Here is a 27,600-nt window from a genome sequence, read left to right on the forward strand (position 1 = left end):
CTGTTTTCTTTTCTCTTAATTGTAATGTAAAGTACCTTTTATATGAACGCTCTGGCTGTCTTAGTTAGTCCATAACAGAACTAACTAGTCATTGTGAGATTCAATTTAACAGCCTGTTACACTTATTATTTTTGAAGATTCAAATCTAAAAACTCTAAATTAATTAATAAGAAGCCCTTATGTATAATCCCAAACATAATGTGACAGGAAAGCGTCAATGATTTGAAATAAATTCATGAATTATCTCCACAAAAAGGAGTGTTTGTTGTCTCTTACGGTAAAGATTAATTAATGTTCTTGGTCACAACAATTTTATACTGTGTTGTGTTTACAAAACTGAAAATAAACGTTGTCTGATTCTGATAAAATAAATAATATTAAGTGGTATTTATGCCTGAAGTAGGAAAAAGGCTGTTATATAAATCGAGAACGACACTGAAAATAACTTTAAGTACAACTAATCACCTTGAAACGCTCTTAAACAAAAACACGACAAGGAGATTCCTTCGACAATTTTATTATTATCATTTTTTTAGATTATTAAATGTGTTACAGAGAAATTAGCCACACAACTTGGATTGTGTTTTCTTTTTTCCATGGTTAGTTAATATATTTCCTTATCAGTGCTAATACTAGAAGAAAGAAAAGTTACACATTAACACACATGATCACGTCATTAACTAACTCGTGAGCACACCAGGACGCTGAGCTAACACTTTACAAAGATATCAACCAAAATGTAGAACGGAACTATGGGGGGGAGAGGGATCAACAGACAGAAGAACGAATGGATGAGCGGTTACAGTCACACTCGACTTTTCTCTCCAAACTATCTCTTCTTTATTTGGCAATTACTCCATCACTTCCTGGTGATGCATTCAATGTCCACGTCGCCAAACACCCGATAGAGCACTTCAAAGATCCATCTCTTTTCACTGACTTTCTCTTCCGTAATTCACTCCATTCATTTGTCTCCTAACTTTTATATATATATAAAAAAGAAGTTTTCACAACAAACAAGATTATAATGTTCCAACATAATGGTCACTTTTTCAAACGCGACGTCGCTCTGTTGGATTAAACCAGGGCAGTGGTTGGCTTTCATTACACTGTAAGACCTTCACGATTATTTGCTTTCAGCTTTTGGGCAGATTTGTTGAATATATATTCAATATTTGGGCATCAGGTTTTGGCAGTTGACACGTCTGAGATGGTAGCATGTGGCGGCAGTGAAAAGGCTGGTTCATTGTCATCCATGAGTCGGAGGATGAGATGTTGGTCTGAAAACTGAAGTCAGGCTTTTTAAAGTAATACCATCTCCTGTCTCTCACACACAAACACCAGTCACATGCAAACAAATGATTGTGTTTTGTTTGAACTCAAGTATCATCGTTGGAAGTGTTCGGAGGTATTCATGCGTGGACGTGGCTTTTCAGATCCGACGATAAACACAGTGATGGTTCCCTGCCACGCGTCACCTCGATCCACAGAACACGTGTGGATACAGAAGTAACATTGGAAGGACTTATGCGACTAGTGTCATATCTATATACAGGATCAAGGGAGCTAAAGTGCACACACACCCTCAGTTGCCTTTAAACACAACTCCTTAAAAATCAAATTAACTGGCCTGACAGCGAGCATCCGACTTCTTTTATGAAGTCCAAATGATGAAATCAAATCTTTTTTCAACCAAAACACGGGAGAAAAAGTTAAAGACAGGGCGTCTGGAAGACATACTCAGCACATCAGGGAGCTAATAGTAACAAACACAACCAAAATAAGAGCGCAGCACCTGTGTTTTCACCCCATCCTGAACGCTCTAGTAGGACTTCTATTGGAGCGTCAATGCAAAGGACTTACTAATAATAAATTGGTTCTAGTGGATTCTGGTCTCGTCTTCATCCTACATTTATTCAAGACATAGTAGAACTTGCCTTTAATTCATACCTTTAGAACAAATCAACATGTATTTTTGAGGAACAGGGTTCAGCAAATCAGTAAATACTTAATCTTCTGGTTGAGAGGAGATACGTTTGGTCTCTGTGGTTCTCAGGATCGACCTGCTCCATCGCATGGAAAGGAAACAAAAAAAAGCTTCCAAAGAAGATTTATTCATTTCCCATAACCACGCCTACTCTGCTGTGATTGGTGATTAATCCAAAGTAATTCCAAAGTCTCCACCTCCAAGAGACGTGTATACAGAAATAAGCAGGACATTCTTTGCTGCTGCAGGAGGAGCGAAGCCCATTTTTTACGTAATAATAAGGTACTTTATCGTAACCTCTCGTTCTGCGAGGCTTCAGAGCATCATCATGATGAGAGACTTACTTCATCTTGGACAGGAAGACTTCATCATTTGAAACAGGAGAATTTGTTTTTCACATGAGTTGCCTTTTAAAATTGCTATTCAAGTGTTAACTGTTGTAGTGCATTATGGTAGGTATTTTTAATATCATTTCAAAATTGGTCCGTAGAATCAAACCCACATGCCTTCTTGACACTTCTACAACAGGATCCAGATTCTAACCAGCAACTTTGAACCTTTAAACTTCATTAATCGTATTGTTCCTGTCACGTAACAAGGGGTGAAAAGACGAGCGCTGCTCTCTTCTTCTGGTGCGGCGCCTAATGGCTCTTATTGGTCGTGACTGAGGCGTCACTGACTGAGGCAGGTCATCAAACAACACTAAAGCTAAAGTACACACGGTATTATAAGTATCACTGCTAGTTTAGTGTATGTTCATATCTAGATTGTGGTGAAGTAAAGAGATAGTTATCACTACTCTCTATGACGTATCTCGTTAGCATCAACAACAAGACAGGATTTAGAAGTTTTACGAGTAGTAATCTATAGGACTTGTACCTAGAGGGAGGGAGAGAGGGCACTTCTTTCCCCACATCCCCCTTTTTATTAATCTCTTCTCGCTTTCCAAATCAGCTTCAGCCATTCGGGGGGATGTAAGGATCTGGACTTGGTGCAAAAAAATTTGGGTGAGGGATTTCTCCCACCCCTTCCTCCCTGTTTTTATCAATGTCTATTTCTACTCTGCACAGTAAGTGAGATGATGGGAGGTGTTTAGTGACAAATAAGAAACTCTTTGAATCTGGAGTTACTCTGGTGCTTCATCCGTCCCTTTTTTTTAAGCCTTCTTTGTGCTCTCTCTCGCTCTCTTGTGTCTTCAGCAGGACACTTCCATGGTCTGGGATGGACTCGGAGGCATCTGGCCGCCCTGGGAGCCCTGGGACAGGGTGCGGGAGCGAGAGCGGGAGCCATCCATGGAGTATGAGGAGGACAGGGAGGTGGTGCGGGAGCGAGACAGGCGGGTCATGCAGGAGGACGCCACTGTGGACAGAGATCAGGATATTAAACGCAGTATGAGTTTTTAAGCTTTATCTCTGTCCTGAGATATTAGCAAGACAAACTTTGACTGGATTATCAATCATTCAAGATTATAAAACAGATGTTTGGTTTTGTTGTAGCTTAATATGTGTGAAAACATTTTCATAGATCATACAAAATGATATGAATGTGATATAAAAGGAGAGCTAAGATGTGCTGTGTCTCAAATCGCATACTACTCTTAGTATACTAGAAGTTAGTATGCATCAGGATAGTGTACGTACTAACTAGTACGCAAATTCTCCACAGATAGTATATCTCAAATCAAACACTGCTGCTACGCACTAACAGGAAATCAAATGACAGCTTCTTCTTCTACTTCTATTTAACGTTGTTGCAACCAGCTGTTTGAACGCTATCGCCGACACCTGCTGGCAGCACGATTTGCAACTTTGGAAAAAGAAATAAAGAAAAAATATGAGAATCGAAATATTTGTGAGATATTTAAGCTGGTATCAGCAGCGAAGACGTGTCATCCTTCTACTGCTGCAGAAAATGCACCTGTAAGTATATGAATATATATGCATTTATATATGATGTAACTTCCGTTTAAAACGTCACTAAGATGGCGGCTGTTTAGTGTGGTTAGTGTCCATCCAACCATACTCAGTTTTGTGGGCGTGTTAGTACGCCAATTTAGTGTGCATGGCGCACTACATTTCGCATACTAAGAATTGAGACGCACTAACGCACTAAAAATACTAACTTTGAGTACGCTAGTATGCGATTTGAGACACAGCACTGGAGATCCATAAATGACCCTGTTGAGATTGTTTGCTCAATAAATCAGTAGCTAGTGAGAAGCGTGGCTTTCTACAAATGTTACACAGTCTAGGAAAGAAACACTTACTGTAGCCCATGCCCTGGATGAAGTACTTGAAAGCTTCCGTCAGTTTGGCGGGCTGCAAACAGACACAAACCAAAATAAAGTCTTTAAAAACAATAGTGTCGTCTTTGAGTTATATTTAAAATGGTTTGACATTAATAAGTGTCAACAAAGTAAGTTCATATAAAAAAGAAAAATATATTTATTTATTGAGTATTTCTGGATACCTGAGTGAGCTGAGGAAGTCCTCCTGCGTCAGCCATCTGAAAATGGAAAATGTCATACTTTAACATAAGTTAACTACAACAGTTGTGATTTAAAGTGAACTTTAAGCACCTTCAGGAATGAAGTTGTTGTTGGGTCCAGTTTGCTGTTGCACTCCACCTAGTGGTGGAAAAGGAAACGGCACCTTCCTTAATAAACGAACAACCAAATAAGCCCGAAAAATTCTTGAATAGAACCTGAAAGAAAAAGTGATCAACCACGCCCCTGAATCTTCTACTATGTTCCCTTAATTGCACACCCTTGACCTTATTCTCACTGCAAACACTGGCTTCTTCTTCCTCTTTAAATCAAAATCCCACATATTTCATCAACTTACTTTTCTTAATCCTCTTACACTCTTGCAGTTTTACATAAGCTTGTCTCAAACTTACCGCTGCGTCCTCATAAGGGGCCTGGTCTCCAACCACCAGCATCACGGGACACCTGAGGGGAGAGACGAGCGTCACTTAAACACATCATCTAAAAGTTATATCATAGTAATAGGAGAACGACTTTTACTTGAATGTGCTGTTGCGCTCGATGTTCAGATCTCTGCGACTGGAGGTAAAAGAGACATGATCAGCTTTAAAAAAAGTCATTTTTGTACTGTGAGCTTGTGTGTGTGTGTGTGTGTGTGTGTGTGTGTGTGTGTGTGTGTGTGTGTGTGTGGGGGTGTGTGTGTGTGTGCCTACTTCAGGTAGTTCTTCCAGAAGAGTTCTATGTTGATCTGGTTTGAAGCTTTGGAGATACGCTCTCTGTGAGTCTGGACTAGTTCTGTGTTTGATGACAGCTCCTCCTGAGTGATGAAAAGAATCATCAATCTCAACTTATCACAGCACAGATTGTTGATCCATCACTCGTGCTCGCACCTGACTGAAGAGGTGAGACATGAGCTGCTCTGTGAGGGAGGACGTTACTGAGCTGAGCTGGAGGGAGAAGAACATCAACATCACTTACACAAGCTGTTAAAAAGTGTCAAGAACATCAGCTATACTTGAAGCAGATTCTCAAAGCCTCTGTCTGTAAGATTTTAAATAGTGTTTCTGGCTCCCCTACTCTCCAAGAAAAGTAACGTCACTATCTTCTCTGTTTTACTTTTACAAATTTACTAAATGAACATTCATTTGGAATAAGTTTAAATTCCGACCCACTGCAGTAAAACAGTTCGGTGGTCACTTGACACTCACAGACTCTTCAGGAAAAGTTACATAGTGAAGATCATTGTGAAAACAAAAGCTTGAGTTCACAATCTGATGAGATAAATCACCTTTTGCGCAGCCCAGTCCATCCAACCTCGGGCGTTAGTGTCAATGTTGATCAGGACCAGTCCTTCAACAGAGTCTGGGTTTGCAAGCTGAAGAAAACAAATTGATGCGTTGGAGAAAAAAACATGTTCTTAAAGTTGATATGATTCAACTAAATATTACATTAAATTGATAAAGATGGAACCTGTCTTGACTCACCGTGAACTTGGAGAGAACGTACGCACCAGCTCCCACACCCACGCCGATCACAGTACGGAAGCTGCCAGCAATAAAGCCAATGTTATTAACAGGAAATGAGGATGATTTAATAGAGCTTAAGTAGACAAACATGATTCATCAACGGCTGACTATAAATTCAGATTGAAGAGGTTATCTTTTTCTCATGGCTCTGCTACAAGATAACCATCAATAATTATGGAAAATACGCTTGTGCACATTAATTTGAAGAATAATTATCATCTCTAAAAAGAAAGAGTGGAACTCACTTGAAGAAAGTCAGAACAGCAGGGATCATCTCAGCGATGGTCTCCATGGTGGGATACTGATATCTATATAAGAGACATTTTTAATACTTTACACACGCAATAGTGAATAAAAGTATTTAATCCATGAGGAGTAAAACTTAAAATTAAAGAGGGATGAACTTTTTTTAGGATCAACTTTATCAAGATAACGTCAGTCATAACACTCTCACTTATGGAGAAGAGGAAAAGATTTCATCTTAGAATGAAGGTAAGGTCAGGACAGTGTGGTGACATGATGTGAGACACACACACACACACACACACACACACACACACACACAGTGTGAGTAATGCCCTACCCTGTGGGGTAAGCAGCGGAACCCTCCTCCTGTCCCGGGCCATCAATGTGGATAAGCGTAAAGTTCTTCACGATTTCTTGCATCTCCTCAAACTTGAAGAGTGTGGAGAAGCAGCTTTTACCTGCAGGACAGCAGCGAACACAACATTTAGTCAGTCAGTGACACCTCAGAGATATTTTCAGCATTTGAATGTACGTCTCTCTATTTGAAAGGGAAAAGGGGATTTATATATTTTATTTATTTATTTATTCATTTGTTATCATCTCATCTTTTGCGTCACATCAGTTTCAGTAAGACTGATAGATTTTAAACAATTTAAACAAGAGAGTAGACATGTTTTGTTCTAAATATATCATAGAATAAATTAACAACACTCTTTCAACACTTTCAACTCCAAACCTTTTCAGCTGTAGTCAACCAAATTATAAACAACCATATTCAGGTAAAAAAAAGTTGAGGCTGATCAGATTTAATTGAGGTTTAAAATAAGCAGAGAGAAAAACAATTCTTCCTATTTTTGCAATTTTCTATTTCACTAAACATCATTTCTATTTCGTCTTATGATCATTTATGTGATCATTATTAGCCTACAAATGATCATGTCAAATAGTAATTTGAGTTTAATAATTTATGAAGTGTAATGTGAGCAGTAGATTTCCAAGTTCACCTTCCAAGTCATTGAACCTTTCAAGTCATTTTCTTAATTATTGGCAGTGTCATGAGTGGTCCTCGTTTTTTCTACGTACTTATAAGTTGTAAAAAAAAAAAGATAATATTGTTCTAATATAAAGACATCAAAAAACAGCTAATTTAAAAATTAAATTAATCAAAATACATTTTAAATTCAGATTGAAGACTCTCAACCATGAATACATTTTTGTACATGTAATAAAACAAAATGTAACACAACAAACCTGGAACAAAATAACCGATAACTACACTATATTTTTGTTTTGTACGGTTTGACCCCACGAGGGCGACACTGTGTCAAGCTGTACTGACAGAAATGAACTCACTGTCCAGACCAGCATCATGGAAGGTGAGGATGGCAGGCCTACGGCTGGTCCTGGACCCGTGGATGGTCACGTGCAGAACACCATGCGGGGTCTCAACCCGGTGCTCCTGGAGATTAAACACAAACGGAACAGAAAAAACATTATTTCATGGCACAGGGACAATGTAAGTGAGATCCTCGCCTCAAAAGAACAAAACATTTGTGCAGTTTTCAACATAAAGAAAAAATACACCATGTTCATTAGAAATGTACGGAAATGGACAGCTTTCTTAACTACCTTGCAGTTATGATGGACCTACATATGGTCAACCAGGAAGTGGTATTAATGAACCAGGAATGGGAAGGATATACTGTAGCATGGGTTATTTCTACTTGACAACTTGTACCGGGATGATGAGAGTTAGCATTCACCCGGTTGTTCGCCATCAGCTTGGTATCTGAGAGCCCAGCAGACGGTGCATCGACCTGCCCCCCCAAAACCTCCGGCAGATGAGCTGTTGTGTCATCCATGAACAGGTCGATGATTTTGCTGGAGCAGGCAGTGATGCTGAAGTGCGTAGAGGGTGGGGAGACCCAGCCCACAGCCCAGAGGGAATCTGACTCACACAGCCGTGCTCATGTCTGACAAACAGAGGTCTGTTCTGACCCGCTGGGTAAGAGTTCGACATCCTAATGGATTTTGATGGACCTAGTTCAGCCAGTTTTGACAGCAGTCTGCGAATGATGCCTTCCATGGTGACACCTACTGATCCCTGTTATCTGTATATTATCTATAGTCTTATTTCAATAAACATTAAATAAAAAACACAACATGTTTTTGATCAGATCTGCATACATTTCAACTCTGGGAATTACAGCAGGAACCTAACTAGGCTTTGATCCAAGTCTCAAGCTGACTCAAGGTAAACACTGTATTGTTGTTTTAACACTTCCTTCTACTGTAGTTCATCCTTGAGCAGTAGTCGTTACACATTTCATGAAGAGAGTAGGTCTGTCTAGTGAGCATTAATGTTGGAAGCAAAGAAGAATTTCTGAAGGTTTGTGTCTAAAGATCTCCTAGGATCAGTGCAAATGTTTTATTCATTTGAAGGAATGATCAGTCGACTCAAGGCCTTAAATATTGTTCCTTCTAACAGATTAAATGAATTAATTTTAAATTACCTTAAAATAAATAGGAGACTAACATTTAATGGAAATAATTATAAAATGACAAATTAATGTAATAATGTAATAAGTAATTAATGTTCACATGTTCATTATGTCAAAATGGGATTCAAGACCATTTGTAAATTGAAACCAAAATGTGTTTTTGAAGTTTAAGAATTAAAAGAAAGGAAACAAGTTTCTCACCTGCCCTTGATCCAAGAGGATCCTCGCTGCCAGTTCAGCATCCTGAAAACACAAATGTGACATCTTAGACATCAACGTTCACAACAGCTCCCATGTACAACTGAGAAAGTTTCAAAGAACAATAAAAAACCTAGAGTTTAACGGTGTATAAAAAAATGATTAGGGTTAAGTACATTTTACAACAATTAATAACAAAGAACTTTGTACGACATAAGACTTAGAATACAATTTAAATGTACAACATTGCGTTAGATACTATATTTAGTATGTTTGTCTTTCACACATCTATTATCTTAAAACGAATTTAATGAACTCGTGCTGTGCTTCTGTTAGCCAACGCGGTGTTGTTGTAGTGCCACGTGTCACAGCTAGAGGTCAGCACTGGGCAGGAGAGCATGAGGACGGGTTGATTACTTTCTTAGCTGCCTTCTGGCTCTGACGTCATTGCTGACGACTATATGCTTGAGCTGCTCGTGTGAAAACTATCCGTTCAGCACACAAAGACACACACATACACGATACCATGTACATACGTACATGTTTCCTTGCATGCACAACTTGATTGGATACCAAAGTGAGCATCATTGTGTGTGTGATGACGCGTTTACATGCAGTTGGAACAGAAAGAACATGTGATGTTGTTTCTGACCTTGGAGGCCTCGCCCTGGCCCATGAGCAAAGGCTTTTCCTCTGTGATGGCTATCTCTTGCATCTCTGTCGTCATGGCGTCCTGTAAGAGAAGAGAAGACATATGTGGTCAGACATTTATTTATCTTTTGATATTGTGAGAATATGGTTTTGATAAAATGAAGTACAATATCTTAGAATGATGTAGAAAATAAATAAAGAATTTCAGCGTGTAGAGGGAATTTGAGTCAGTTAATTAGCTTTGGAATATTGGCTGGAGTTAATTGAATTGTGAAGCAGTGGACTGAGAATTCATTATCATGCAGCTCTAAGACTTGATTCAATAGCAAGGTCAAGGGAATATGGTTCCTCATTTACATGTCTATTTATTTATAGATTGTGTTTGCTGGTGCTTTCAATAAAATGCATCCTAATAACATTATCCTAAATAGAAGGGTTTAAGGAATCATTGAAACTGAAATCCAATGGATTCATCTGTTAAGCATTTTAGTTATGTCTTAATTCAATTAATACAAATAGGCTGTGAAACACGATGCAGCTTCAATTTAATTGCAAACAAGTTGCGAGCAAATTAATCCAAAATGGAACCTGCTTCAGATTAAATTTGAAATTATAAGTTTTTGATAATATTATTATATTATATCAGTTTTTTTGTGTTACATTATTGATTGATGATTTAATATTCAAAGATAAAAAAGTCTTAAAGCAGCTCTTTACGATTTTTATTCGAGTGTCGCCAGTGGACTAAAGTGGTTTAGCCTGACATGAGACTACATTTCCCATGAGCACTCACTAAACGTCGCAAAAGTTGCCACGTCCCAGTTTTCAGCAGTTGGACGAATTTTCTGTTTCCAGACTTCCATTGGCTGAATGAAGGATGGATACCAATGAGGTAATGAATCAGATTGTGGATAATGAAGTATGATATGTATTATGACGGTTTTGTAAATAAAATAATATAACTTTAACTTAGTGTTTGTAACGTCATTCGGCCCCCCCACACACCATCCCCAAGAACTTTTACAGTGACAATAAAAACACCTATATGAGGTCAATAAACTAGTTTTAAGTTGATGTGTCATCACAAGTTATTTTAGTACAAAAATATTAAGATACAAAAACTACCCAGAGCTGCTTTAAATACAAAAAAAAGATTTTTTTTTTCTGCCAGCATTCCATAATTCAAGTATGAACTCATGTGTCTGTCGCACTTAACCAGACATACTGCAGGATTTCCTTCTTGTTATCTGATAACTTGCATCCTCTCGGGGCCAAACAAAAATAGCAAGTTAATTCTGACAGACTGGCGCGATCGATTCACTTTAGAGAGAGTAGGATTGATTTCCCCCTCAGTCTAACCAGATTTACCGGTGGCTCGCGAGAACTAAATTGAAACGACACAGCTGCTCATGAAAGCTTCCATTTGTCCATTTGATTCCAACAGTGAATAATTATTATTTGTTTTAAACTCATCCAGAGATAGCAATTAATAACTCTTCAAACAATGTTTCTTTAATCCTGAAAAGGTTCTTTAGATATCCTTAAGCGTGTGTGTGTACATGTGCACAATCCATGCATAAATAATTTGATGACAATATGGGCAATTACATCAGTGAACATATGTGTATGTGTGTGTGTGTGTGTGTGTGTGTGTGTGTGTGTGTGTGTGTGTGTGTGTGTGTGTGTGTGTGTGTGTGTGTGTGTGTGTGTGTGTGTGTGTGTGTGTGTGTGTGTGTGTGTGTGTTTGTGTGTGTGCACTCATTAGTAAAACAACCGTCGTCCCTGGGGGATTTTTTGTTAGTCTCTAGAAGTCCCAAAAATGGTGCTCACCAAACCAAAAGCTCTCTTTCTCAATTCGATGATACATTATTGATGATCAGATTCTATGTTGTGTCAAATCCTCCATTATTGATGGTCGAAGGCTTCACTGGCTGCAGTTCAATAGGAGTTTAACTCAGAGGATTGCTGTCTTCCATGCCATCCATCAGTGGTCATATTGTTATGGTCGGCTGGATGTGTAAGTGTTGTTAAGTCTAAGAAAACAACATCTTTTGACCGGACAAATGTTTTCTACCAAGTCAAAGTAAACTAGGAGCTATTATAAACAGATAGTTGAGCTGATTGTGTTCGTCTTTTCTTGTTCAGTGCTTTGTTGGATCATCGTTTCTCAATGGATTCTCTCTTAAACCTTCTTTAGTTCTCTAGGGTTGACTCAAATTACCTCACTTACCGCAATCAAAGCAAAAACTTGAATTTTGAACCCTATTATATCACACAAAACAATTACATGTTTCATTTTCTATTACAGTGATTAAGCCCCGCCCACTGAAACTCTTCGTTACAATAACAACACACATTCTGCTGTGATTGGTCAAGCATCAAGGTTTGTCACCACGCATCATCAATCCTGGAAGCCTACACCTCCATGGGACTCATTGTATAAATAATGTGAAGCATGACTACAGTTGGCTGAAGGAGGAGTGAAGAACATTATAACAACATAACTGACTCTGCTCTTGTAACCTCTCGTTCGCCAAGATTTCAGACAGGGGAGAACTTTATAAAGTAATAACTTGAAAACATTGTCATGATGAGGGATGTACTGCATCTTAGAGAGGAAGACTTTAGTCTTCAAAAAACAAAAATCTTAAAGATTTACGCTGGATTCCAATAGACCGGTGTCAGCTTTTGCCATTCTGCCTGGTATACTTGTACTCTTCATCGTACCCCAATTCGATATTTTGGCCTAGTGATTTTCATGGACATGCTGACTATCCCTGACATGCTTTTGTTACCTGGTTTTTGGTAAGTTTTTGTTATTTTTGTTGTTTATTGACCCTTTTTCCTCGTATTTTGTAATATTTGGTTTATTTGAGATTTGGACTTTGAATTTGAGACAGGACTCAGATATTTTTAGCTTGGTGTATTTGTTCCTGTGGGTCTCTTGGTTAATCATTCCTAGACAACCCTGTTGATTAAATGTAAATAAAATAAAACAAACATTATCAGTTATCATCACCATCATCCACTAACCTAAAATATGATACTTGTAGTAGTTGAACAAAGTGGAAATACAGGCCTTAACTGAAATAAACAAGATTTTAATTTGTATTGTTGTTGTTGTATTTACCTTCACTGTACCTGACATGAACTTTAGTTGACAGATACTACCACCATTTTGTCTGTATGAAGACCTAAATGAATAATCATTTATCATTTTGACACCGAGGCCAGTATTTCATCTATGGTGCTGAGTCAGCAGCTGGGCTCAGGATCATATTGAAGGACACATCAGTCGTCCCAGACAGCTGCCCTGACCCCGATCACACTTGTCACACTGTAGATCAGCGCAGACACTCACAGATCGTGCACGCAAGCATGGAAGCAGTGGAGTCACCTCAGATGGCTGCACTTTATCACGCTTCTGCGCTAAAATAGAAACCTGGTTTCACTTGTGACGCAACAGTTTATGCAAGTCCCTCATTGTTGTTTATTATTTTGTTATATAAAGTTTCAAAGTTGATATTTATATGCATTAGGTGATACTTGAAAAAATAAATTGAAATTTTATTAAACAAAATCCACAAAGTAGACATGACTTAATTTTTCACTTTTAATTAACATTTATTTAAACATGCAAACTCAAATGTTATCTATCTATCTATCCATCCATCCATCCATCCATCCATCCATCCATCCATCCATCCATCCATCCATCCATCCATCTATCTATCAACATTGAATATGAGCGTCCACCACTCTCCACAACAATCTCAGTAATGTTGACCTGAACAGCTTCCATAATGCTTTGCCGCCCAGCCAACCAATAACAGCTATCAATCACTTTCGACATAGCAATATAGACGTAGAATTGAAATACAGTATTGTAGCGACTTATCAACCGTGACAAAATAGAACAGTGTGGAAAAAAGGCATCATGGGAGTTCACTGTTTTGCTGGCACGATAACAAGGGTTCGCTAATTATAAATGTGTTTGTGGTAAAGTTATCTGCTGTTCCGCGAGACCAGACCACTCTATGTGATTAATGTGTGATTTTTTTCATTTTTCTAGTGGTATTCAGTAAAATTTTAAGTTAAAAGTCTCAAAAATGATTTCAGTATCAATCAGAATAATGGTGATTATGAGTTGTGTCATAACCTTGAGTCTATCCATTGTACTTGAAATGGATCTAATGTAAACACAATAATGTGTCCACTATCACACCTGTCCACACCACCTGAGGATAAAAGAAATGTGCTGCCATTCTTCACCTGACCGTCATATATAAATAGCTCGTTGCCAAGACACCATCCATATTAATTGAATATTCTGTCTTCCTTCCTCTCTGTAGCTTTGAGTTAACGTTCTTCTCCACCTCAGCAGCTCCTGCACAGCAGCCATAACAAACAAGACTTTTCCAGAGTGTCTCGTCGCATAGAAGAAATTGTTACAGACTCCTCTTGAGTCTTGCAGCGCAACATATTTTAAGAAAGCCAACCTGATTTGAAGCAGCAGCTCGCTGATGAACAACAAACACCATAATATTTACCTAGTGTTGGCCAAGGGAAGAAGCGAGAGAATAAAGTGGGTCAGAAAGAAGTAAACAACAGACACTGCAGGAGCATAAATATAAATATGGGTTATTAGCATACTTATTTTTAGAAAGCTTGTGAGGCAAGAGTTCTAGAGTGATGACACTGCTATAGTAGTATACACTACTGCATTTGAGTGTTTTCTATTAATACTATTAAAAACAAACAGCCAGGAGGATTAAGCGAGGAGCAGATTGATTGGATGAGAGGAGAAGAACCATCAACATGTATATATTGCCATACATTATGATACCGTTGGAACAAGGATACAGTCAACTGTATCCCCTTGTCCTCAGTCATTGATGATCTCAAGGCATTTCATTGTTCCTCTTAAAGATTAATTGAAACACAATGATTAATAAACCTAGTGAATATTTGCATGTTAATTATTAATAAATAAATGGAATTACTTTATTTAAAAAACAACGTATTAAACCATAAAATAACTATGATAAAGTAAAATATAATTTAAAAGCAAAACAAAACAAAACTTTTTTTTTATCAATACAGTGCTGTTTAATTTCGGCACGGTATAGAAATAGAAACATTGCAATGTTATGTTTAAGAGTATAGATATTTTCTTACCACTACTGCCCAGCCTCCACTGTGCTTGTCTGGAAAAGCTCTCTAAAAATTTAAATTACTCACTTACTAACTTACTTACTTACTTGAAGGAGCTCATTCTTAGTTTTAAAATGGAAAGTTGATTATTTTGTGGGCAAAGGTTAAAAGTGTATGTTTGTAATTATCAATTATACAAAAAATGGTATTACATGCTATCAAGAAAATCTATTTCTTAATAAATGCAAATATAAATAGTGTATATAAGTGGTACCTATGATGTAATGTTGTAATGGTTTCTTAGTGAAGTAACTGCCTACAATATTAAGGAAAGGAAAGGGATGAAAAAATACATATTAATAACCTATTAATTCAATGTTATTATATTTTTGGTTAATGATGATTGTTGAGTCCAAAGCACCAGACCTGGACCTGTAAGGTGTGTCGAAGTATCCTCAGAACTCACAGGATCATCATGAGGGGCAACAAGGAAATTCATTTTAAGATATCTTCTTTTACTTCGAAATGAACCCAATCTGTGTAACTTACTGCAGCCCCGGCTCTGGAGCTAAATCCTTCAAACCACAACGTGGTAGAAAAGAAAGTCATGTGATCATATTGTGCATAAAGCTGCGTTGATATGAGTCGTGTGTAATACATCAGCCAAATTAAATCTGTTCTCAAACAGACACACATGGTTGTGCCGTTTTAATCGGCCTAACTCCCTCCATCATCCATCTTTCTTCCTCTCAGCCTCTGCGTCTGGGGTTTTTAGAGCATGTAAGAAATGCTAAACTGTCCCGGACACACCGGCTGTCACTGTGGTAAGTAAAATAGCCATTCTGCCTTTTAAAAAACAAGAAGGGAAAGATTACTTCCACAGCCTACAAATTCTATTTTCAGCTGTTCCACCCCGTCTCTGCCGCACAGAGATTCAGATGTCAGATAATTCATGTTAGCCTGTTGTTTATATCGCTTACATAAAACATTATATGACATTTAATCTGCAACAACTATTTTTCTCACACCATCTCCATCCTTAACACACTTTGAAATCCTGCTGCTAGAAGCGTAACCTGATTGTCCACAACCTAACCCAACCACCAGGAGGCTGTGGCTATTGAATCATCTTGTGCATGTGTTACAGTGAGAAGGTCACCTCGCTGCTACTACAAAAACATCTTGAATTGAATACATTCAATCAAACCCAGTCAAACAACGGATGATTTGATCGACACACTCTCTGTGTGAAGACAAATACTGGGAAACAAATTCCCCTCCCTCCCCAACCAGGCCGAGGGGATCTTGTACACAGTACACAGCACAGGATGGAGGGAAACAGCTGCACACATTCATTCAAGCAACCGAAACAGAGCTTCATGACTATCCTGGACTATCCCCACCCAGGCATGAACCCAAAAATAACCAAGCCTCCAACAACCCTCTGTGACCTTGAACTCTACATGCACACACCAGCCATGCTTGCTCTTTAAAACCAGCAACAGCATCAGAAGTTCAGGATTGTGTGTGTCATGTGAGGACACATCTCACTTGCATCCAACTCCTGGACGCCAGTCATAGTTATGTCACCGCAGCATAACAAGTGGTAGATGGTGTCGTTTGCCGGACAGAATACATGTGTCGACCCAAACAGGATCCATTAATTTTATGAATCAGACGTCTTGTCATGCTTTGCATTGTAAAAGTTTATGTCTCAATTCATACGTTCATGGGTTTCAGAAAGACTTTGGCTTTGGCTCAGTGAGTTAATGATGCCTTTGGTAACTCATTCTCCCTCGACCTTGAACGCAGCTTTGCAAAACACAGCTGGTGCTGCAGAATTGGACAACCCATGATATCATGCCTCGCATTTTTTCAAACTGTACATGTTGATGTTGTTATAAAGGGGTTTAAAGAATACTTCTTTTATTGGACATTTTTTTCTTCCAGCTGTGAGAATAGGATGTGGTAAGTTATCAAACAGACTATTGTGACATGACTCAGTGTTATTCCATACATTGATGAGGCCATACTACTACTATTCCCCGGCCACAGTCTCGCCCCCAACCCTGTTGTTGACTAAATGACTTTTTTGTCTTCAAGCCAATGTTGATGTAACGTAATTTCATTTATGTTGACTTGAATGTCATGATATTGTTCAATATTGTTATAATTGAACAATAGTGTGGTGCCTTTAAAAACGTAGGAAGGGCTATAGTGCATTCAATAGTGTGAGGAAAAATGAAATAAACAGAAAAAACTACTTTTCCCGAATTCAATTCAACTCAAAAAAACAAGAGCCGGTAAAAGTCTATCTGGAATGTAGACAGTAGTCTTTAAACTTGTTGAGGTTTACTTTATACTTTTGTAGAGTTGGATTGGAATAATGCTATTAATTTTTACCCTGACTTATCAGATGAAATACAGAATCTTCGGACACAAAACAAATATAGCATTCCATTCAGCACAATGTTAACCATTTTTGTTGAAACACACAATTATTCTGACTGTCAAATCTTTATCAGAAACACAATGTTATGTGATTTGATTAAAACTACTGTTAAAGAAAATATGGTTGATATCTGAGATTTAATAGAACAGGTAGGTGATGATCATGTCACACTGCAGAGCGGATGGACTATTTGGATTGTAGGACTCATTTCAACACAACCTACCTACCAATGAGAAAGTGTTACATTAGTTCCGCATCATTGAAATTACCTGCATGTGTATTTAGACAGAACATGGCCATTGAACCAACAGCCCTAATTCAGTGTACACATAGTGTACACAAGCTAGCTCACTAGTGTGTCTTTATTATGGCTGATGTTTACAGTGGCTCATGGGTACATGGACGTACTGTTAAAGGGAAATGATATTGTTCAAAACTATCAGAAAACAATTGCAGTCCTCAGGGGGATTGAATAACGCCTAGTCTGGCCTGACAGTCGCATGGGAGTTTGTGAAACCTTTAAATCACCTTCACCTTTACAAGTCATCACCCATGATTAGTTACAGCAGACAGAAGGAAAATGACTTTCTTCCAGCTGCCCTTTGTGTGTGTTGTAATGTACACACAGACGGACACATCAGCCAGAGTCAGAAGTAGGGCACTGAGCATTAAGGTCACCCATATAGAGAATGTAGGATGAAAGCTAGAGATGCTGGTTAAACCTGTGTTTGAGTCAATGTTAAGATGCAGCGACAGATGTAAGAGATGTTGTGTTGCTCTTTACATATTTAGATGGAACCAACATGATTTATTGGGGACACAGAAAACAATCCAGTTTCCTTCCACCGTCTGAAAACATAAAGAGCTTTATTTGTGACTGGAATTCTAGGTAGTTAATTAAATGTAGTTGTTCACAGATAATATGAATTAGTTACATTCTTTTAAAGACTCCTGAGAGTGTCTTATTGAGATAATAATGAATGGATTTCTAAGTCTAGATTTGTTTGTACAACATGTCCTTTAATATGTATGTAAATATACAGTAAAAAGAGTACAAGTTTAAATCCATCTTTGAAACTGTGCTACAGCTTTCTCCTTCCTGACTCTAATCCCATGTATCCTCTCTTTTAACCAAATTATGTTTACAAATATAGAGTGGAAGTAACAGTAATGTGTGTTCTAATAATTGATCATATATCCTACCAGGGATCAGGATCCCTAGAGAGAGAGAGAGTTGAAACCCATTGAGAAGCAACCCAGCACAAGTTCTCAAAACAGGCCAGGAATATTTCCAGCAGCTTCAAGCTGAATTCAAACATAGGAGTAAAAACAAAAGAAAACTCATTTAATTTGCATTTATACCAGACTACCCCATGCAGAGGTGGATAAATAGAATGAAACACATTTTTGACGGAGACGTTTAATCCACCAGCAGTGGGTTTATGATGAAGTGTGCACACGCTGGACAGACATAATGAGAAACCGTCTGCTGGATAAGAGAGCAACCACCATGGAGACTCAGAGGGGAGCCAAAACTCCTCTTGTCTTCATCCTCAACTCTGACACCACCTCCTCCCTGAGCTCCATTCTGCAGAGCTGCTTCCCACGGCGCTGGATGGGCAAACCAACACCACCTTGGCTCTCTGGTCCAAACACAAACATCAGATGAGAAAGAGCAGCTTAGAGACGCTTGTTTCCTCCCTCTGTCGCACACAGACCCACTCTGGCCTCTTGTCTCCTCCAATCCTCTGTGCTCCATCACTCAGTCTCTCCATTATTCCCTTCATCATGATCTCACCTCCACTCAGACTGCCAGAAAACTCTCTAGAAAGGTGATACTCTTAAAAAGAATGGCCATTTATCTGTCTATCTCAGCTGTGAATTACAAACAGAAAATGGTTTGTCAGCGTTTTCTCCTGATTGTTTGTCTTTCAAGCTTGTAATGGAACATTGAAACTAGGGCTGGAGGAACTATCATGAAGCCACCTTGACTAGAAGACAAGGTCAATGACAAGGACAGATTCTCATCCGTCTGTCCATGTTTTTACTAATGTCACAAACAGCCAGTGGATATCAGGATAACAACTTTGTGTACCAAGTGGAAAGAACAATTATAATTATAATTTGCCAAAAAGCTTTTGCCAGCCAGATGAGAAATAAAAATGTATTTGCCTAACACTATCCAAAATACTCTAGATGGCGGGGGGAGTGTGGCTAAAGGCTAAATAGAAAATATTAGCTATATGAGGAAATTGCAGTTGTATTCTGTCTACAGAAAATGGCTAAATATCAAACCAAGATAAACCTGGTTGTCTGATTTCTTCTTTTTTTTAAATATTGATTTGTGAAAAAAGTAACCTTTATTTTATCTAAGATTAGATCGATGCTAGGATTGAAAATATTAATGAAACGTATTAATAATAATTTCAGCTTGTATGGTATGTATGGTATGTACAAAAGGGATCTTCAGGTTTGTGTGGTTGACTGTTTTGTAGATTTTACTTGGCAACTTATTATGCTGATGCAATATTATATTATATTTACGTATATTATATTGTCTCATTAAATAAAAAGTAACTGATTTACTGACTGAATGTATAGTTTCCAGAGTTATTATAAAACAAACAAGATAGACCAAAAACTAAAATCTATTGATTGTTATGACATGAATGAACATGGGAAAAATATTTGTATTATGTATGTAATAATTGTATCCAACCATTTACAAAACTACCTATATCATATTTGCATTATACAGACGGATTGACATAAAATGAAGACATCGATGATGTTCATCTAGTAGATGCTCTATTAAATAGATACCTTTTGTAGGACTTTCTATTCACCAATAACACTTTGTATAAAGCAAGTGCACTTTCTAGAGGAAGGTCAAAAGCGTTGTTGAGAAGACTGCAGCACAGACTTAATTCATCGCATCTGTACTCATCCGACACTTCAAAATTGAGAATAACACATCATAGATGGTACTCATGAAGCAGGTTTGAAATTGCTTGTTGAAAAAGGCAGAGAGGAAAAGAGCAAAATGCAGAGTCACAAAATAATCAAGCTATCATCACAGTCTATTGCTGAAATCAAAGCGATGGTAAAACAGAAAAGTAAAAACACTTTCTTCTTGATAAATGTGTGTTTTCAGCGGCCAATGAAGACAGACCAGAGCAACACCTGTAATTACACCTCTGATAATTGTCTGCCATCACGGGTTAATCCAAATGTCACAGAGTAGATGGAGATTAATGGAGGGAAGATGGAGTGAATGCTTAGACTGCAGATCTACACAGTTGATCTTCTCACGTCTTATACCGGGTACATTATTATGCCACACACAACACACAGTCCACATCGGGCCATTTTGAAAGTTGAAACTTACTTTTACCATTTTGAAAATGCTGTAGATTTTAAATTCTTTGGTAGTATAAGGGTATCAAATGGCCTCAGGGCCAGCTTATGGACGTGCCTAGCTCAGAGATAAGGAACGTTTCCAAAATTAAATTCAAATCTATTACACTATTTTCCAATGGTTAGCGCAGTCCCTGGTGGTCAGCAAGAAATATAAATGATATTAACCTTTATTAGATAAATAGATAGATTGAACTTTATTTATTTATTTATTGAAATTGTTTATTATAGACAGGGCTTAACTTTTAACACCCACAACTGTGGCACAACATGGTTCTATCCCTAGGGAGGATATAAGAGCATGTGTATGTTGTGTTTTAGCAGATGTATTTTTTTTGAGTTTCCTTGAATAGTTTTTTCTTTCCATCCTTGACGAAATGGTCAGATGAGACACACCAGCCTGAGGTACTGTAACTAGTAACTCTAACTTCTTCTATTCTGAACACACAAATATAGTAGTAAAAGCTCTTACACACAGATGATTTCATAAATTTGTATTTACTTACAGTATATATGAAATATTCTGATACTGTTGTATCAAAAACTAGACAACCAAACCAAGACGTTAAACAATAAATCACACTGACACTGGACAGAGAATATTCAATAGTAATTAACTGGCCTGTCTACACCAGCAACATTTTTATCCAGACTTGTGCCTTTGAACAGCAGTGCCCATTGTTACCATTGATACACTCAGTTTCCCTTCACACGAAGTCTGGCAGTCTCATTAGCCACGAATGTTCAGTGACCATTGATGGACCTGGATCAGCCTCCAGCGTTAACATGGGAGATTTTAGTCAGTCCCTCTAGCCTGTGACTTGTAACTGTTCAAGTGGTAATGATGGAAATTCAAGTCCCAAGAAACTGGAGAATCAAGTATTTTCTTCAGGCCACTAAGGTAACACAGAGATAGAACAGTAAAAACAGAATCAGACTGGAAAGGGTCGACAAAATTCAAACATAAAACGCTTCTAGAATATGATGGAAAAGTAGAATTCATAATAAACAATGCTTAATTATTAAAAAAGAACTGTGTAAAATAATACTGTGGAATTGTAATTTGTAAGAAATCATCAAATATTACAGGTCTATACCAAAAGGTAGAGGTCATGTTCGAAAAGGGCCTCTGGAAGAACATTAAATATTTTCTTAAAATAAATTTCATCTTATCAAATTACTGGCTTCGTCCATTTCAACATACTGGTAACTGGACTCTCGTGCTTACGACAGCTCTGTCTACACACATGTTTAAACCTTTTGGACTGAGCTGGGCTATGGGTACGATCTTGTGCCAAATTCATGTAAAACCAGTTGTCTTTCATTGCCTACTTTATTTCTGCCCATCAGTTCTGTACAGGACAGTATCTCCAGTACACATTGCAGATCAATTGTACCCACCAGCAGGGCTTCTATGCTAACATGGCTCTCCTGTTTATTTCCCAACACTGTCTGTGCTTGAATTGCTCTTTGACATATTGACAAAATATGATGTAACGCTGGAATGCTCTCAGAGGCAACACTCGGCAACATCTTCTTCAGATACATGGAGTACTAGGGTCAAAAGGTGGATGGTTTTGGCACCTTGCTGCTTTTCAATCACTAGCGCCTCCGAGATCTGCGGTCTACGCACAAACTGACAACATGAATGGGATTGTTTTCTGCTAAGAAACTGTCTATAAATAGATAGTTGTGAAGAGCTGTTTGGACTCATAGGATCAGACAAGGCTTTTGCTACTTGAGCTATCTGTATCTGGCCCGGGGCCATCGACAAGCAATAGAAAAGCAACCAGCCTATATGATAGCTCATGATGTAACCTAGCACACCTACACACCGTCAAATCCACACTCACTGACCCAGATGCAAACGCTCTTACGCACACCAACGCCCACATACAATACGATTCCATTCTGTTAAAAAATGCTACAAACGTCCTGCAGTTACAACCTCTGGTCAAATTTGATATAAACTCAAATTCTTATTGACATAAATGCTACTTTATTTTGAGTAACATCTCACTCTACTCATTCCTAAAATCACATATTGGAACTCAAACAACAAAAACGGAATCATATAATTCACAAAGGACATCATTTTGAATAAAATAGGTACTTTACAACCCAAGAAGTTCTACCAGGATCCACACTGCTTGTTTTCCTTTCCAGTGGCTCTTTCCAAGGAATATAGTAACTTGGGGAAATTTTCCATAGAAATGTGTGACTGTGTAAATGGTTAACTGGCGTCCTGTCCAGGGTGTCCCCTGCCTCTCACTCTCTAGGATATGCTCCATCCTCCTCGCGACCCCCATATGGGAAGAAGCGGTAGAAAATCAAAAGATAGATGGTTATTATTATTTTCTGCATCCTCTACTTATGTGGGCATGAGTTTTAATTTTGATAAATGTTTGAGCTAGCACGTCTGAAACAAATGTAGCAGTTTATATTCAATACTAATGAATGATATAAGGCAAGGCAAAGTTACTAAATATGATAGTAAAGATTAGGTATTGTATTGAGATTGTCTGTTGTATACAGAAGAGTAAAACATTATGTTATAGTACTGAGTAATGCAATGTAATGTCCTTCTTTGAATAAAATGTTATTGAAAAGTAAGTTGCAAAGCTACAAATAAGTATAATAAATAAGTGCTGAAGGAATAGAACTAAGTGTAGAAGTAATTCCAACAGGTTAAAGGTAGAAGCTAATGTGTAGAGTATTACTGTGCTTTAGGAATGCTATAATTTATACACGATTTATCCCTGAAAATCTTCACATTGAAATTCTAACATCTCTTGACAAAATCCATAAATGCAGGCTGGTGATGGAAAATGCACAACATACTCGCAGTATAGCACTAGCCTGCCAAGTGCAAAAAAAGAAAAGACTTCAGTTGCGGTGAGTCTTCCAGAAGAGGAGGGTCAAAGCGCACCCATATGTTATTTCCTCTCCATTTTTATTTAACTTTTAACAGCTAATCTGAATCTTTACAAACTAAATTTGTGTCCTTGTTAATTTAAACGGCAGTAACAAATGTTTTCCTTATTAAATCTTCAATTATTATCATATTACATCAGTGGAGCTCACAAAACAGATTTTATTTAAACTGCAAGAAGACAAACTTGATCTAAAGTTGTCTATTTGTAGTAATGGTAGTACATTTATGGTCACGACAGAGCTCTTATGAGATATATTGACACTACAGTGAGGTGATTGATCTAAGGATTCGTGATTTTCCATTGGTCAACAGTGTGTGAGTAAATGTAAATATTGAGAGACTCCACATGCACTGCTTCCCTTTCACACGTCACCTTAACAGGTGTTTACATTCAGGTAACCCAATGTAGCAAGGTTAACAAAACATTTATTAAATTTCTCAGAGGGTCTAAAATGTATCTTCATTTAATATGATTCAAATACACTTGTGTTCATACTGTATAGACACACATTCTGCAGTACTTTGAACCCAAGTTGACTTTGTCTTGATGACGCTTAATATTGCACCGTGAGAAGGTGACTGAGTCCAGTGTTACTTACATTATAATTGACTTATTCTTATGCATGGTAGGAATAAGTCAATTCGATATTCTCCAAGTAATCCATCTCTTATGCAGAGTCATCAAATAAAACGATTGACACAATAAAACACTGTTAATACTCTTGTGAAATTAATGTTACGTTGTTAGGAGACCTTCAACTTCAAAACAAAAGTCAACAGTTTTCAGATAAATGACTACATTATATGATAATTACTAAGACAATGACTGTGCCAGGCCTTTGTAATTCTTCTAATCTACTACTTCACTAACCGTTCTGAACCCCTGAGCTGTTGACATTTGTTAAGTAGAATCCAAACCTTTGGTAGACCAGGATCCACCACGGCTGGAAATCAGATGGCTAGAATTCAAGGGTGAATCTGAATGAGTCTAGACTGCAGATGGTAAATCTGGCGAAGTCAAATCATCCATGGTAAGGCAGGGAAATTTGCAATCTTCAGCAGAACCCAACTGCTCGTGTCTGCCGTAGTTAATGATGTCAACATTTTTATCTCCTTGGATTATTAGTTTGGCCTCAGAGCAAGTACTGAATGTAGTAACAGAACAGATGACGGGGTATTTTTGGCTCTTCCAGATGAGCGTGTGCATGCCACAAGTGAAGAAAAACTCTTTAAGTTGCAGCAGTAGCATTAGTACTACCGACCAAGTAATAACGATGGTCATCGGCTTAGTAACATCTTAAAAATGATCGATGACATTTATAAACTTTAACAAATGTTGTTTAAGTTGGAGAAAAGAAACTGAGAAACTGATACATTCATAGAGATTCTAGTTTAAACTGGATAAAAGTCTTATTTATCTGGTGGATGATTTAGAAATGTTTATGTCAGTGAAGAAATGACACTTCACCCACAGGACACGACAAATCAAACACCTTTTAGCATTAATGTTTCATCTGGCTGCAAAATTGCGACGCCTTTATAGAGCTGAGGTGAATAGAATTTCATTTGTGCCTCTCACAATAGGAGACATTGGTAAAGTCACAAGGAAATAATAACATGTTCAGTCAACCTATCTGTCCCAATTGAAGATGCTGAAGATCATTTGAAAGTGTACAGAATTGTTATAGATAAATAATAATTTCTATGTTCTGTTAAAGTATCATACAAATAAAAACATCTTCCATATCTAAATAAGAAGCTTATCTTATATCATTATTTTATTCTTTCCTCCCACCACAATGAAAATACTATTTTGTGTTAAAAAACTGGCAATAAAAGTTTCTGATTCAGAAATGAATTGAACCAACAGCAGTGATAAAAAACGGAATGTGTATATATACTGTATATATATATTGGATATATATATTTGATATATATATGTGTGTGTAAAAACTGTAAGCACTCAACCATTTTTAAACAGCTCATTTTACGTTTAAGTTGTTATTTTTATATTTTTATTATGGTTTATATAATTGACATAATTTATAAAATGGAAGAATCCTAAAAAAAATATACTAATATACTGTTTTGAGTAAAGAAGAGAAAAAACAACATATTATTCCTACTAAGTAGTAAATCATTTTTTGATTAAATGATATGCTGTATCTGTTCTCTTTAGAAACATGAGACATCTTAAGACATTTTTATTCGTGCAGGCTTTTGCTTGATTTTCTGAGACTCCTGTGTTGTTCTCGTGTTATCTTGACCTTTTTAGTTTATATTTTATTGAGTTTTGTTTTGATTGTTTAAACGCTTTGTGTCCCTGGTCTGGAAAAGCGCTCCATAAATATAATTTACTTACTTACTTACATATAGAGCGGGAGGCAGAGAGACTGAGAGAGAAAAGCAAATGTTATATGTGTGGATAAAATACAAACAAACATGTATTCAAGTTCAGAGTATTTATACGCTCCAGTATCCAGGGAAAGATGTCACCTGTCACTGTGGAGGACTGGCAGGCGTGTGATGGAGACACAGCATGTAAACATTAGAAGATCCTCGTAGTACTCTAATGGGATTATTACTCAGCGGCCGACACACTGTTAATAAAGTTGACCATCGTTGAAAGTCAAAACATCCCCTAGAATGTGATCAGCGTTGGGTTAACGTTTGTTGAAGGAGTGGTCAACATCCTCCAGGGATGCTTTCTTTCTTTCCAAGTGGCCCTCTCTTGTTAGGCGCTCATTGAATGCAGCATGAGTCACAGAGTGTGTGCAGCAGAGGGAAACTGACAGAAGTGTGTGCAAGTGTGTGTGCCCTTGCCCCGACACACACAATGGAAAACATCTCCCCGTGAGACTCGGAGCTTTTTGGGCAAAACACTTTTTCATATATTTAGAATAATGACCGCTTCTATGCGAGAGTGAAGCCCCTCTGCTCCACTCAACCCACACCCAGGGACACACCTCCATTTGACATTGAACGCACCATCCGTGTCCCCTCAGGCAGCCCCACATCCACCACATCCACACCAGAAATGTCTTTTTTTTTTAACCCAGATCACTGTGGAGAACAATGGCTGTGGGGCAGAAGATGATGCGGGTGCACGAGGACGTGCGTGTGACCAGCCGTGTTCATATGACACAAGTTCACGTCAATACTGTCCTACATAGTGTCTCCTGCGAGCTGTCATGGTTTATATCAAGGGGGGAGAGGGGGGGGTGCACGAACAAAGACCCCGCTGGCGCTGCCACATGTGCACGTCAATAAACACGCGCGCCCGCGCACACGCACGCGCATCCATACAATCATATTTACTTTTGAAGACGAGCGAGCGCTCGGGAGTTCTCTCGCCTCTATAATGGTTTGACATTTGAATATGTTGCGTTTATGTCCCTCTGGTTCAGATGCTGCAAATGTTCCACAACTATGTGAAAATGCAAGCGAACATTAAAGAACTTACCTTTTGTGCAGCAGAGTAGAACCCCCCAAAAAATAGACTTGGTGCAGGAGAAAATTCCGGACACTTCTTCAGTAGAGTAGGTGGTAAAAAATGTGTTTAAACAAAGTCAGCGGTTTCTTCGTCTTCTCTGCAACTTCCCTCGAGTGTCCTGTTATTTCTGCCTCCTTCAGCACCTCCTCTGTGGTCCTCTGTTGTTCTTCTCCTCTCTCTCCAGCAGGAGGAGAGACGACTCAGATCAGGGGGGAACCGGCGCGCTCAACCTCACTGCACGATGGGGGGGCTTTGTACTTGTGTGGGGTGGGCTACACGTTACGATACAAACCCACGTAAAGTATGTGAATCATAGCTATTGTTTTAAAACCCATAATAAAGTCATTAGACACGTTAAATGTGTTTGAAATTATTTGGAGGATCAAAACAGGGGGTTGAATATCTCACAACCCCCTCCACTTAATGATTTTGGTACATTCCACCCGTGTGGTACTTGTAGTACTCTGCACCTCTGTCTGCCCAACAGCAGGTGAACATCTTGAAAAGTAAATATTGAAAAGTCCATGTTCGAACATTTAAAAATAGAGCATCCAA

The 27,600-nt window shown here is 38.1% G+C and overlaps 1 protein-coding gene across 1 annotated transcript; it reads right to left on the bottom strand.

The window, feature by feature from the left end:
- Positions 1-501: 501 nt before the first annotated feature.
- ndrg2 (NDRG family member 2) lies at positions 502-27,204 on the bottom strand. The gene is made up of 16 exons (XM_087789699.1): positions 27,016-27,204; positions 9,596-9,676; positions 8,947-8,988; positions 7,598-7,703; positions 6,582-6,702; positions 6,244-6,306; positions 5,957-6,017; positions 5,761-5,847; positions 5,363-5,419; positions 5,186-5,289; positions 5,013-5,051; positions 4,886-4,937; positions 4,566-4,613; positions 4,457-4,492; positions 4,254-4,305; positions 502-3,346 (listed from the first exon to the last, which is right to left on the bottom strand). The coding sequence occupies exons 2-16, from the start codon at positions 9,668-9,670 to the stop codon at positions 3,183-3,185; spliced, it is 1,107 nt and encodes a 368-aa protein (XP_087645825.1). The 5' UTR covers positions 9,671-9,676; positions 27,016-27,204; the 3' UTR covers positions 502-3,182.
- Positions 27,205-27,600: the final 396 nt, after the last annotated feature.

This window comes from Callionymus lyra, chromosome 4 (genome assembly GCF_982586985.1).
Source record: "Callionymus lyra chromosome 4, fCalLyr1.hap1.1, whole genome shotgun sequence".
Classification (NCBI taxonomy): domain Eukaryota; kingdom Metazoa; phylum Chordata; class Actinopteri; order Syngnathiformes; family Callionymidae; genus Callionymus; species Callionymus lyra.